The following is a 14443-nucleotide window of genomic DNA, read 5'->3' on the forward strand; positions in this document are numbered from 1 at the left end:
CCAGAAACAGTTTTTGTAGCCTTCAGAGATACGGTGATAAAGCATCTTCATTCGCTCAAGCGAATTTATGGTCCAGATCCATCATATCCTGACATTTGCTTTTCTGGTGCTGGAAGAGATGTTTCACAGCTTAGCAAACATTTTCCACAAATTGATTTGCTACTTGGTAATGGACAAAAAGTTCAATTGGCTCCTTAAGATTACATATTCCGGCATTCCAAAGTGCATTGTACTTACTGCCTGGGAATTTTCCAAAATGGAAAAGATCCCACTACTCTACTTGGTGGTATTGTAGTCCGCAACATGCTCGTAACCTATGATCGGGCCAATGAAAAGATAGGATTTTGGAGGACTAATTGTTCTGAACTATGGGTGAGATTGCAGGTAGCTGTACCTCTGCCGCTTGTAAAGTTCAACTCTGAAGGAAAAAATTCAAGTGATAGTATACCACCAGTACCTACAAAGTCACACACTGGAAAAAAGAATTCTAGTGATAGCATGGATGTTTGGCCACCTGCTTTACCTCCATCAGCAATAAACGAAGGAGTGTATCGGGAAATTGGAGGAATAGAACTATACATGTCCATGATTGCTAATTCTAAGGTTTCCGGGTCCCTTGTGAATGAATTCAAAGAAGATATGGCACGGAAGCTGGAATTGCTGTTGATCAGCAAACACAGGTTAATATGCTGAATGTCAGAAACAGAGGAGATACATTACAGATTGAATGTGCTGTTTTGCCAGCCGACACTAGTAATCATATGACAAACAGTACTGCAGAGACAATCATCTCCCTTTTAAATGGACATCAAATTCATCTTCGTGATGCCTTTGGAACTTACCATCTATTGAGCTGGAAGATTTTGCCATCTTCGAAAAGGGCATGGTTCCAGCAACATGGTTTAGTGCTCTTTGGTGTTGCTGCAGGTGTAACAGTAATTGCCTCAGCTTTGTTAATGCGTTGGTATTGTTGGAGACAAAAGCAAGAAGTACTTGGAAAATACACGACAGTAGATGCTGCAGATCTTGATGAAGAGCAAGCTGTTTCAAATAATTACACAGCAGTTTCGTAGAGCGCTACGAAACTGCTGTAGGTGATGTTTTCAATGCAGAATAAACAGTTTGACCGGGAGTGTTAGAAGAGAGACACCTGTACATCAATACAGCCTACAGCTCGTCTGGAGACATGGTGTTTGGTAGCAGCGTTCCATACTTTGAGTTATTAAAGAGTTGGGAACATGCTGCTACATTTTCGGAGGATAGTAGGAGACAGGGACCTTAAAAATAGGTGTTTTGATCTTGATGAGAAATGATCCATCAGCGCTTACAGGTATCCAAAGTCAGTGTTCCTTGCATCTGTAGCTCAATCATCTTGAGCCTAACCAACAAAGGACAGCTATCAAAGATCAAGAAAGGAATCAGGCATACGAGGAGATGAAGTTAGAGTTTTAGTGTGATTAGGACTCTTTGTAATTACAGTTCAATACTTTATGTATTTAATGAGTTTGTTTAAAAATAGATAAGGGTAGTTAATGATAGGTCATCGAGCTCCCCTCATGCTGGAGGAGGAGACTCAAAGTAGTTTAGTTTGTTTTCCTATATATAGTGAAAACTCTGATGTAAAGGGGGTTTGAGATTTATGAAAAAAACAGAGTTTTTATATTGGCTAATGTAAAAGACTTTTGACAGTAATAGAAAGATTACTTTTTCTTCTCAAGATTCATCTTGTGTTTAAATGCTCAGAATATATATGGTTGTGTCTTTTCCTTTCTGTTTTACAGCTCCATAGACATGCAATCACTCTGAATTCACCTAGTGCTCAGACTTCCTGTGTATGTTTATGAGTTGAGGTTCCTTTGAGAAATGTTTTGAGTGTTTAGACATTATATGCCTTGACTTCCATGAATGAGTAGTTGATAGTTTACTACAAAGGTGTTTGACTCCATGAGCCCAATGGAAGAAGTCTTATTTTGTTGTTCCAACCAGCTTATTTTCATGTACTGTTTGAAGAGTTAGCCATCTTTTCTTGTTATTAATTCATATCAAAAATCTGTGAGAGAGCCCTCTCTGACTAAGGAGGCTAAGCCTTAGTCTAAAGCCTGGTTTGAAATAGTTACATGAGATCTTGCTAAGTAGCAGCCCTTAGTACACGATTTTGTGATAACATTTTGGTGCGTCTTCCGGGAGTCGAAGTCTATTCATTCCCGAAATTTAGAGGCTGAACTTCTGAAGGTAGCAGGAGCTCAGACATATTTTTGAGGCTGCAAAACTACCTTGGCGACTCCACACATCAAATAAGAAGTTGGAAGGTGACTCCACTGCTAGAAGATCAGTAGCTTGATGAAGTCACAAGATGAGTTCTACTGCAAGAATGAATGCCAAGTATGCTCCTATGGATCGGTCTCATATCCCTGGTTTTCCAAATCCTATGCCAAAGGTTGATTGGTTAGATGATCTTCCAATATTCAAAGATGAAAAGAAGGATGATGCTGCTCTCCATTTGGTCAAATTCCATATGCATGTACGCAGTCTTAAGGTTCACTTTCCTGAGGATTGTCTCATGAGGATGTTTATGGCCACTTTAGAAGGAAAAGCATGGTCTTGGTATAAAAGTTTGGAAAATGGTTCATTATCTTCTCTTGCTGATTTCCATGATGTGTTCTGTGAAATGTATAAATAATGTTATCCTTCTTTGTTGTTGCTCAAAGATTGCTATAGGCATTCTTTAAATCTTATTCAGTACTTGGAGGATTGTTATGGTGATGATGAATTTATGGATGAAGAAATTTTAGAGGCTCTCCATAACAATGCATTTCAGCACCAAGGAGAAGGTATAACATTCCATGAAACACAGCATGAAGAGCAGCAGGAGTTTACCTGTGAAAACCATGTTTTATCCTTAGATATTGATGTAGAGATGCAGCAGATTTGTCAGGTTTCAGATCATGATGGAGATGAAATTGATTGCACTCAGCAAGAAGAAATATTGGAGGAAATTTTCTATGACCCTCAGGCAGAGGAAAAGCTTGCTCAATTTTGTAATTCCTTGCAGCAGCTTACTTCAAATAATAATCATAATAGTGAGGAAAATTACATTGTTTGTGAGCATCATTCAGAAAGGCAGTTGGATAGCATATCAAATAAATTTGGTGTGGTTGAAGATAAGTTGTCTAAAGATACAGAAAGTTTTGAGAATCAGCAAACTAACCATGTGTTTTTTGACCCTATAGCTGAATACATGGAAAAGATTTACTGTTCAGGCGGCTTCCAGTTATATTTTCATGTTGGAGAACAGTTACACCTCATGCTGCCTCAGTTACTTCAGTATCTGGTTTATTTTTGTTTCAAGCACAGCCAAAGGATTCAAGTGTTAAATCAGATCGATGACTGGCTTCATTGGAAGTTTCATGTTCCTTGAGCTACAAATGGAGATTGCAGCTGTTAGGGTAGGTAGGTAGGTAAATGCAAATAAGGTCAAGGTTGACTGAGTATTTCTTTTTTTAGTAGATGTAGTTTTCTTTCTCCTGCAGTCATCATCAAGCTTCAGCTCGAGGTGAAGGCCCTAGAAGCTTGAAGGGGATGATTGTCGAGCAAATTTCAGTTTGTCAAAATGGATAGGGCACTGGAACTGCAGGTTCTTAGTGCACCACAAGGGCACACTATCCCAAGTGGAGCCACTGTTATCATTGAAAATTTTGTTTCCAAAAAATTGCTCAGACTAGCTTAAGGACAAGGTGTTTTCGCAGCGCATAAATCCTTTAGCAATTTCGCAGCGTAACCTGTTTTAGTGATTTCGTAGCGAAAAGCACCGACTTTGCACTGGCTGCGCTACGAAATTGGTGGAGCTATCCAGGATACTGTAAAATTAGAAACAAAACAAGATGACAAAGACTACTTAAGAAATGAAAGACACGATGAAACTGTTGTTTGGCCTCAATGTTGAGTTGAGGAGCAAGGACAGTGGAAATGTCATCAACAAAGAAAATATTTTAATTGCTAAGAATGATGACATGCAAAATCTGTGTGAAACAGAGACTGCTTGTATTTCAGATAATGGACCTGTTGATGTCATTAGTATGAATGGTGGATTTGTTTCTTTCTTGAATAAGTGGGAGAAAGTTAATGAATTTTGTTTTGATCTGCATTTCAGTAATGCAAGTGAGGGAGATTCATCAGCAATGTTTGAAGTCCAAGGTTTGGATGTTTGCTGGGAAAATTCTCCGGTATACTATCTTAATTTCTCTAGAAGTTTTTTTTTAGAGGAAGATGGATGTGCCACTTTTCCTAAGGGTGAGGAGACATTGACTGGAATGTCTTTGATGTTGTTGCCTTCAATTGATATTGGAGAAGCTATAGATATTTGTATTGTAGCATGGCTGTTTTGGCCAGATGAACGCTATAGCAGAGAAGCAGTTAATGTGGTTCAAGTTATTGTGGCACCTTTATAGCTGCCAGATGCTCAAAAGGTGATTGAAGGGATTTTTAATACCACAGCAGTCGAGCTTGATATAGTTGATAAAGATCATCTCCTACAATGTGTATCTGAGGTAGATGTTGTGACAATCTTATTACCTGCCAGTTGCCACACGCCAAATTGCGCATGCATGCATCGAGTTAAAAGAAAAAGGCATCTTGATACGGTAGGCTATGTCGGTAAAAACATGTTTATCTGGCGTTGAGCTTCTCAAAAAGTCGAATTGCTGCTTCGGTTGTGGCTTGAATATACAGAGTTTTCTTAATATGCTTTGTAGTGCGTTATTGGTATCCTGGTCATTGCATTAGCTATACAGTGGTGGCTTCAGCGTTGTTAGGAGCGCGGTTAGTTAATTGGAGAGCAGGGCATTGGACATTGGTAAGAGCCAAAGCCACGCTGAGCCAAATAGAATGCAGAATCCAAAGACCTAAGATGGCATCATAATTACACGGATCCATGCCTTCTTGCTATGCAATTACAGTAGCAGCTTTTCGATAGTATGGTGAATCTATATCTCTGCCCGGCGCGCTCCATGGCAAGTAGCTTCAATCTAGATGGAGCTGCAAAGAAAATAGAATTAAGGGAGAAAGTCTGAAAAATGTTTTACCATGCATATGACAACTACATGCATTATGCATTCCCGCACGATGAGTTAAAGCCTCTGACAAAGACTTCGACAGATTCACTTGCAGAGCTTGGCAATCTTAAGTTTCAACGTTTACCTGAGAAGTACAATGGGTTAGCTTTGACTCTTATGGAATCAATTTCAAGCTTAATTGTTCTGGGAAACAGTTCGGAATTTGGAAAAGCGGTGCTATGGCTCGAGGACCTGAGTATGAGGCAGCAGTATTGCGTGCTGTTCGTAAACTATGGAGCATGCGGAGTCCTTTGGATTTGTTGGGAACCACGCTGTATGTACTAACTGGGGAATGAATTGAACATTCATCTGGAATTGGTGTTGGTGTTGATAGTGCACTTCCGCCACAACGTGCAGTGTTTGGGTGTGAAAATTCGGAAACTGGTGAACTCTATCATCAACATGCAGATGGAATTATGGGGCTTGGCCACGGTCAGCTTAGCATCATGAATCAACTTGTTCAGCATGGTGTGATAGCCATTTCATCCTCTTTATGTTATGATGGGAGAGATTCCAGACATGGTGTTCTCCACATCAAATCCAAATCGCAGTGTGGGGATGGAAACAGTCCATACTACAATATATTTCTGAAAGGAATAAGCGTCTCTGGTTATCCACTGCCCTTGGATCCTCAAGTATTAAACAATAGATATGGTACTGTTTGGGATAGTGGAACTACATATGCTTACCCACCAGAAACAGTTTTTGTAGCCTTCAGAGATACGATGATAAAGCATCTTCATTCGCTCAAGCGAATTTATGGTCCAGATCCATCATATCCTGACATTTGCTTTTCTAGTGCTGGAAGAGATGTTTCACAGCTCAGCAAACATTTTCCACAAATTGATTTGCTACTTGGTAATGGACAAAAAGTTCAATTGGCTCCTTAAGATTACATATTCCGGAATTCCAAAGTGCATTGTACTTACTGCCTGGGAATTTTCCAAAATGGAAAAGATCCCACTACTCTACTTGGTGGTATTGTAGTCCGCAACATGCTCGTAACCTATGATCGGGCCAATGAAAAGATAGGATTTTGGAGGACTAATTGTTCTGAACTATGGGTGAGATTGCAGGTAGCTGTACCTCTGCCGCTTGTAAAGTTCAACTCTGAAGGAAAAAATTCAAGTGATACTATACCACCAGTACCTACAAAGTCACACACTGGAAAAAAGAATTCTAGTGATAGCATGGATGTTTGGCCACCTGCTTTACCTCCATCAGCAATAAACGAAGGAGTGTATCGGGAAATTGGAGGAATAGAACTATACATGTCCATGATTGTTAATTCTAAGGCTTCCGGGTCCCTTGTGAATGAATTCAAAGAAGATATGGCACAGAAGCTGGAATTGTTGTTGATCAGCAAACACAGGTTAATATGCTGAATGTCAGAAACAGAGGAGATACATTACAGATTGAATGTGCTGTTTTTCCAGCCGACACTAGTAATCATATGACAAACAGTACTGCAGAGACAATCATCTCCCTTTTAAATGGACATCAAATTCATCTTCGTGATGCCTTTGGAACTTACCATCTATTGAGCTGGAAGATTTTGCCATCTTCGAAAAGGGCATGGTTCCAGCAACATGGTTTAGTGCTCTTTAGTGTTGCTACAGGTGTAACAGTAATTGCCTCAGCTTTGTTAATGTGTTGGTATTGTTGGAGACAAAAGCAAGAAGTACTTGGAAAATACACGACAGTAGATGCTGCAGATCTTGATGAAGAGCAAGCTGTTTCAAATAATTACACAGCAGTTTCGTAGCGCGCTACGAAACTGCTGTAGGTGACGTTTTCAATGCAGAATAAACAGTTTGACCGGGAGTGTTAGAAGAGAGACACCTGTACATCAATACAGCCTACAGCTCATCTGGAGACATGGTGTTTGGTAGCAGCGTTCCATACTTTGAGTTATTAAAGAGTTGGGAACATGCTGCTACATTTTCGGAGGATAGTAGGAGACAGGGACCTTAAAAATAGGTGTTTTGATCCTGATGAGAAATGATCCATCAGCGCTTACAGGTATCCAAAGTCGGCGTTCCTTGCATCTGTAGCTCAATCATCTTGAGCCTAACCAACAAAAGACAGCTGTCAAAGATCAAGAAAGGAATCAGGCATACGAGGAGATGAAGTTAGAGTTTTAGTGTGATTAGGACTCTTTGTAATTACAGTTCAATACTTTATGTATTTAATGAGTTTGTTTAAAAATAGATAAGGGTAGTTAATGATAGGTCATCGAGCTCCCCTCATGCTGGAGGAGGAGACTCAAAGTAGTTTAGTTTGTTTTCCTATATATAGTGAAAACTCTGATGTAAAGGGGGTTGGAGATTTATGAAAAAAACAGAGTTTTTATATTGGCTAATGTAAAAGACTTTTGATAGTAATAGAAAGATTACTTTTTCTTCTCAAGATTCATCTTGTGTTTAAATGCTCAGAATATATATGGTTGTGTCTTTTCCTTTCTGTTTTACAGCTCCATAGACATGCAATCACTCTGAATTCACCTAGTGCTCAGACTTCCTGTGTATGTTTATGAGTTGAGGTTCCTTTGAGAAATGTTTTGAGTGTTTAGACATTATATGCCTTGACTTCCATGAATGAGTAGTTGATAGTTTACTGCAAAGGTGTTTGACTCCATGAGCCCAATGGAAGAAGTCTTATTTTGTTGTTCCAACCAGCTTATTTTCATGTACTGTTTGAAGAGTTAGCCATCTTTTCTTGTTATTAATTCATATCAAAAATCTGTGAGAGAGCCCTCTCTGACTAAGGAGGCTAAGCCTTAGTCTAAAGCCTGGTTTGAAATAGTTACATGAGATCTTGCTAAGTAGCAGCCCTTAGTACACGATTTTGTGATAACAAAAGGAATGGATAGACTCAGAGATAGAGTAGAAACAATTGAGAGAAAATCCCCTTGGGATGGTCAAACAAGCAATACTAGGAGAAATCCAAATTTCAAGAAGAACCAAAATCCTAACACTGCAAAGATAGGGCCTAACCAAAATATTAGGCCCCCATTTCAAGAAAATTATGCTGAAGCCTCAACTTTTGATGAACCAACAAAAGACACTCAAATTAATTTGATGGGACTTAACAATGAACAACAAGTTTTCTTGACCCAAGAGGATCAGGAAGCTCACATCCTTGAAAAATTTCAAACTCAGTCAGGTGAATCATTTGACTTTAGGGAGGGATATAATACATCCATTTTTTAAGTCCACAAACAATATAATCTGAGGAGTAGAAGAATAGATGTCCCCGAAACCAGTAAACAGAAAGATACCAAGCAGTCTAACAAAGGTAAGATCAATAGCCCCCCCTGTAAATATTCTTTCCAGAATAGGCCCTAACCTAGATAATCCAATTGTTGAAGATATATCAGATAATCAACCACCTAACAAACAACCTTCCACCTCTATTCCTGCTAAAGAAAATGTAGGAGAGCCTCTAGAACTTGATTTGGAAGCAACTTCAGCCCATAATCCCACTCCTAAAGAACAGAAAAACGCAAAAAATCCAGTTGTTCGAAATGCAAGAATGCAGACTGAAGTTAAATCAGCAGATCACTCAAAATTTTTGTGAACGAAGATTCAGTAAATGTTTTTGATGACCAGCCTGAATTGATATTTGGCCCTGGAGTAATTGGAAAAACAGTAGAGGGAGAATTTCCTCCTTTCTATGTAGGTTTAAACATACATGATAAAATACTCCATAATGCCATGTTTGATTCTGGTGCTTCCCATAACTTAATGCCTAAATCTTTAATGGAGAGGTTAGACCTTGACATCACCAAGCCATATAAAGACCTTTTCTATTTTGATTCAAGTCAGGTCAAATGTTTGGGTTTAATCAAAGACTTATGTGTGTCACTAGTCCAATATCCTGCCAAAACCATCTTAATGGACATAGTAGTAGCTGATATTCCACCAAAGTATGGTATGTTATTGTCTAGATCTTAGGGTGCAAAGCTTCAAGGATCTCTACAGTTAGACATGTCTTACGCTACTATTTCAGTGTTTGGTCAACCCAAGAGACTATACAGAGAAACCTTAATGAAGTATATAGTAAGTAGTCAAGAGAAACCTAAAAATTTCCCTATCTACTTAGTACATCCAGATATGGATTCTTTTATCCTTTACAATGCTAAAATTGATCTCCCACGTGACATAAAAGTTATAACAGATGAAACAGAAAAAATTGCAAATGAAAGGTCTAGTGTCCGAATCCAAGAAATTTCTGAAAATAATGAAACATCAGACAAACCAGAAGAAACTGAAAAACCAAATCTCCCTATTGAACAGATCCCTGAACCTCCTGATACTAATTACAAACATGAAATCCTTTGGTACTTAGAATTTGATGGTTCTGTAAACAAGTTAGGAGTAGAAGCAGGAGTTTGGGTGCACAATCTTGAAAACAATCATGCTGAAGGCCATGCCTACAGATTAGAATTTAGGTGCACTAATAATATGGTTGAATATGAAGCTCTATTGCTAGGTCTTAAACTGGTCAAGAAATTGGGAGCAACTAGAGTGTCAATCCTAGGAGATTCTGATTTAATAATTCAACAGATAAAAGGAAGTTCTTAACAAATGATCCCAGATTAAAAGAGTATAGAGGAACAACTATAGAGATCCTCAATACATTTCTAGAAACTCAGCTTGCCAAAATCCGAGAAAACATAACTTGCAAACTCATAGCCTAGCAATGTTTGCCAGCACCTGTAAATTCTCATTTGAACCAAATCATCAATTCACAGCTGAAATTAGACACAGACCAACCATACCTGATAATGTAAAGAACTGGCAAGTGTTTGAAAGTGATAACCAGATCAACAGTTTTTTAACCCTAGAAGAAGAATTTTCCAGCACTAATGTAGATGGAGATACAGTTAGTGAGTTTGATCCAGCAAATCAGATAGAAACAGCCATTTCAGTAGAAAATGCAACTCAAATGCTTCATCCAACAAAATTTACCAAAAAGGAGGTACAGGATCTTAAAGAAATAGATGTTGATGAGATTATTGAAGGAGAATCTAAAATTATCAATTTGAAAGACAATCATTTTCCCAAAGGTTTAACTCCTTTGGAAGATCTCTTTGATTTCAACGATATTCCAAAAAAACCCTAGATGGAACCTCCAAAATCAGACATTGAAGACTACAACATAGGAACTGAAAAGAATCCAAAAATGGTAAACTTATCCAAATCTTTTCCCCCTGATCAAAAAACTTAAGTATGTTGAACTGATCAAAGAATTCCAGGATGTTTTTGTCTGGAGCTATGAAGACCTGAAATCTTATGACACCTCTGTAATTCAACATACAATACCCCTCAAGGAAAATAAAAAACCATTCAAACAGAAACTCAAAAGAATCAACCCTGTACCGCTTCCTTTAATTGAAAAAGAAATCAAATGAATGCATGATGTAGGGATAATTTCCCCAATCAGATTTTCAGAGTGGGCGTCTAATTTAGTGCCTACCAGGAAAAAAACAGGAGAAATCAGATTATGTGTTGAATTAAGAAATGTAAACAAGGTTTCTTTGAAAGACAACTACCCTTTACCTAAGATGCATCATATTTTACAAATAGTAGTAGGTGCTTCTAGGATTTCACTTCTAGATGGGTTTTCAGGTTTTAATCAGATTTTGGTTCATCCTGATGGCCAAGAAAAGACTGCATTTACAACACCATGGGGTACATTCAAATATGTTAAAATTCCATTCGGACTTAAGAATGCAGGGGCAACCTTTCAACGAGCAATGGACATAGCTTTTGCAAAAGAAATTCATGATTTTCTAGTTGTATATCTAGATGACCTCACTGTGTTTTCTAGATCATATCAGCAACATTTAGATCATTTGAGACAAGTGTTTAAAATGCAGAAAATATGGTATCTCATTAAATCCTAAAAAATCTTTGTTTGGTCTAGAAGAAGGCAAATTTTTAGGCCATATCATCTCCAAAGATGGCATCCGAATTGATCCTACTAGAATAGAAGCTATTCTGCAAATACCTCACCCTAGAAATGTCAAAGAACTTCAAGCTTTCCTAGGAAAGATTAACTTTTTGAGAAAATTCAAATCTAATTTGGTTGAATTAATTAGATTGCTGAACAATATGTTAAAAAAGGATTCAAAGGTTAAATGGACAGCAGAAGCCAAGCAAGCATTTGGAGAAATTAAAATGGCTTTGACCAAAACACCAGTCCTTACAAGTCCAAAGTTTGATAGAGACTTCATAATTTTCTCGTTTGCATCAAAACACACTATAATAGTTGTTTTACTACAAAAAGATGATCAAGGATGTGAAAAACCCATAGCCTTTTTTAGTGAATCACTTAGAGATGCACCTCTGAATTACAAAATCATGGAAAAACAGACTTTTGCACTTGTGAAAGCTATTAAAGACTTCAGAGTCTATGTATCGTACTCTCATGTAGTAGCTTATGTACCAAATGCTATTGTCAAAGACATCCTGACTCAGGATGGAATTGAAGGCAAACGAGGTAAATGAATAGCTAATATATTGGAGTATGATATTGAAATAAAACCTACAAAGCTTATAAAAGAACAAGGATTGGCTAAACTCATGACTGAAACAAACTTTCAAGCCCTAGATATTAATGAACTGGATAATGAACAAGAGATGGCGACTGCACAAATCAGCCAAGCCTTATTAGAATCACCTTGGTGTGTTGATATAATTCATATATTATTAAACCTGCAGGCTCCTTCAGAGTTATCCAGAACAAAGAAAAGGTTTTTAAAGATGAAAGCTTCAAAATTTTGTATTTTAGATAATGCTCTTTTTTGGAAAAATCATGAAGGTATTCTATTGAATTGTTTAATAAAAGAAGAAGCTGACAAAATTCTCAAATAATTTCATGCACGGGACTGCGGTGGACACCTTTACTAGAAATCAACTGCAGAAAAGATCCTAAGGGCTGGATTTTACTGGCCAACCTTGTTCGCTGATGTAAAGAAGTTTGTCACTACTTGCCGCAAATGCCAAATTTTTGAAGGCAAAAGGAAACTATTACCCCTACCCTTGAGACCAATTTCCACTGAAAGGCCCTTTCAACAATGGAGTTTGGACTTCATTGGAGAAATACACCCTCCCTCTTCTGGCCAACATAAATGGATCCTTACTGCCACAAAATATTTCACCAAATGGATAGAAGCCATTCCTTCTAGACAAGCCAATGATATAGTGATTATAGGATTCTTAGAAACCAACATATTGTCTAGATTTGGTTGTCCTGAAAAGATCATAACCGACAATGTTGCTGCCTTCAAGTCCAAGAAAATGATAAATTTCTGTAACAAATACCATATCACTTTAGGCCATTCCACAGTCTATTACCCTCAAGGTAATGGTCTAGCTGAGTCTTCCAATAAAAGCCTGATTAATATTATTAAGAAATTGTTGGAAGAGAATAAGAAAAACTGGCACACGAAACTCATAAATGCACTATGGGCAAACAGACTTACTATAAAGAGATCTATTGGAACTAGCCCTTATGAGTTAGTCTATGGCATGGAGGTTGTATTTCCTTCATCTTTAGGAGTTCCTGTAATGAAATTACTGCAAGAAGCTCAGGTGGAACTCAATGGCATTCAAAGGAGAATAAATCAGACCATCCATTTGCAATAGACCAAAGAAGAGGTGCACCAAAGATCCCAAGTGTTACAAGAAAAACTCAAGAAAATATTTTACAAAAAGACCAAAGCAGAAGACTTCTACCTTGGAGACAAAGTTCTAAGGTGGGATTCCAGGAGAGAAGACAAAGGAAAACATGGGAAGTTTGACTCCCTATGGAAAGGGCCATTTATCATCCAGGCATTGCAAGGGAAAAATACTTACTTTCTGAAGAGCCTGGATGGCACAGAAACAGAAGAAGGACCAGTGAATGGCTGAATGTTGAAACATTAATTTGATCCAGTTTTTTAAATGTATTTTGACTCTAACATGTACATACTATATCCTTGATAATGTCACAGTTTGGACTGGACAGAAACTTGCTGCAGTTGAAGTCCGAGGAGAAGGCCCTAAGCTTCACGAGTGTGCTGTCATATATATAATAAAGCAACCAGCAAAAGGAAATTTCAAAGCACAGTAGAAAGTTACTTAGAAGGCTCTTTGACCTGCTGTTCTTGACTTTCCACTAGGGAAAGCCATTCCTAAGTGGAGCCACTGTTATACTCCTATACCAATATGTGTCATATTTCATGATTGACTTGATGAGCTCTGTAATATGTTCATCCCTTCCCTTGTTGCAAAGGTTTTCCATATTATCAAAAAATCAAAAAAATCAAAAATAAAAAATGAAAAGAGGGTATGCCCTAAAAGAAAAATCAAAGGGGAAAAAGAATAAGATGGTCAAAAAAATGAGAAGAAATGAACCCCAAACAAAAAAGACTAGGAAAGTGTGCAAGTCCAAAATGCCACTACTTTTTCATTTTCTGTAATAAAGCATTGTGTGAAACTTGTTAATTCATGCCACAATTGATGAATGGCCAAACAGCTTAATCTTGGCTAGCTCATTTTTAAATTTCACATTTTAGAGATAGAGAATAAAAATCTGACCAAACTGTTAATCTTGGCAAATAAGTAGATAGGTAGAGAAGAAAAGGAGCTCAACAGTTAAATCTGAGCCCTTGGATGTCATAAGGGTAGACTTAGGTAGTATTACCATGAAAATAAAAATAAAGATGATAGAGGGTTTGCCAGTCTAAGTGCACCCAAAGAAAGAAGGAAAAAATGCTAGGACTAAAGTAGGCAGGGTAGGTAGATTGGTGTTGTAGAATAATACTTGTGATGGATTATGTTTCTAAAAATGGGTTAACTTTCACTTCTATCACAAGTGCAATGGCGGACATTATACTTGAAGCAGCTCAAGCGAGGCAAGGTTTCATAACTAACTCCCCTTTATGTTTTTCCCTAATCATTTGTTAATTTCCCCACAAGGTATTAAGATCTGTTCTTAATATCATTCACAAACCACTCATTCCATTTCGTAATGATTGCCTAAGTAAAAACCCCATTTTACATAGGAAAATGAACAAATATCATATAAATCCCTTTTCCACTTCAAAGCCTAAATTTTAATGTAAACTTGTGAACATTAGCTTAGCGCATATTTTCGTTTTAAATTCACATTAACGATTTAAAATGTATTATAAAATTCCCTTATAAACATTTCTACCCATCCCGTATTATGTAAATATATGTTAAAAACCCCAATATTATTTAACTCCCGCCCTCGGTCGAAGTACGACCATAGTCATAGTATAAAGCAGGGTTAATAAAATCATCTTGAGTTTATTAAAA

General features: G+C 37.6%; 1 protein-coding gene across 1 annotated transcript; it reads left to right on the forward strand.

The window, feature by feature from the left end:
• The first annotated feature begins 5072 nt into the window (after positions 1-5072).
• LOC149167494 (uncharacterized) lies at positions 5073-6876 on the forward strand. Its single transcript, XM_089430502.1, has 4 exons — positions 5073-5332; positions 5446-5983; positions 6188-6483; positions 6576-6876. Exons 1-4 carry the CDS (start codon positions 5073-5075, stop codon positions 6874-6876), a joined length of 1395 nt encoding a protein of 464 aa, XP_089286628.1.
• Positions 6877-14443: the final 7567 nt, after the last annotated feature.

Source organism: Pinus tabuliformis, chromosome 5_1 (assembly GCF_031772625.1).
Source record: "Pinus tabuliformis cultivar Carrire ecotype Pingquan chromosome 5_1, CPIR1, whole genome shotgun sequence".
NCBI lineage: Eukaryota > Viridiplantae > Streptophyta > Pinopsida > Pinales > Pinaceae > Pinus > Pinus tabuliformis.

What these genes read in the sequence shown, in the direction of transcription:
- LOC149167494 (XM_089430502.1), top strand. Translation starts at nt 5,073, where the DNA reads ATGTTTTACCATGCATATGACAACTACATGCATTATGCATTCCCGCAC. An exon ending in AGGCAGCAGTATTGCGTGCT is followed by an intron (nt 5,333 to 5,445) that starts GTTCGTAAACTA and finishes TGGTGTTGATAG; the next exon opens with TGCACTTCCGCCACAACGTG. An exon ending in TTGTTGATCAGCAAACACAG is followed by an intron (nt 6,484 to 6,575) that starts GTTAATATGCTG and finishes TATGACAAACAG; the next exon opens with TACTGCAGAGACAATCATCT.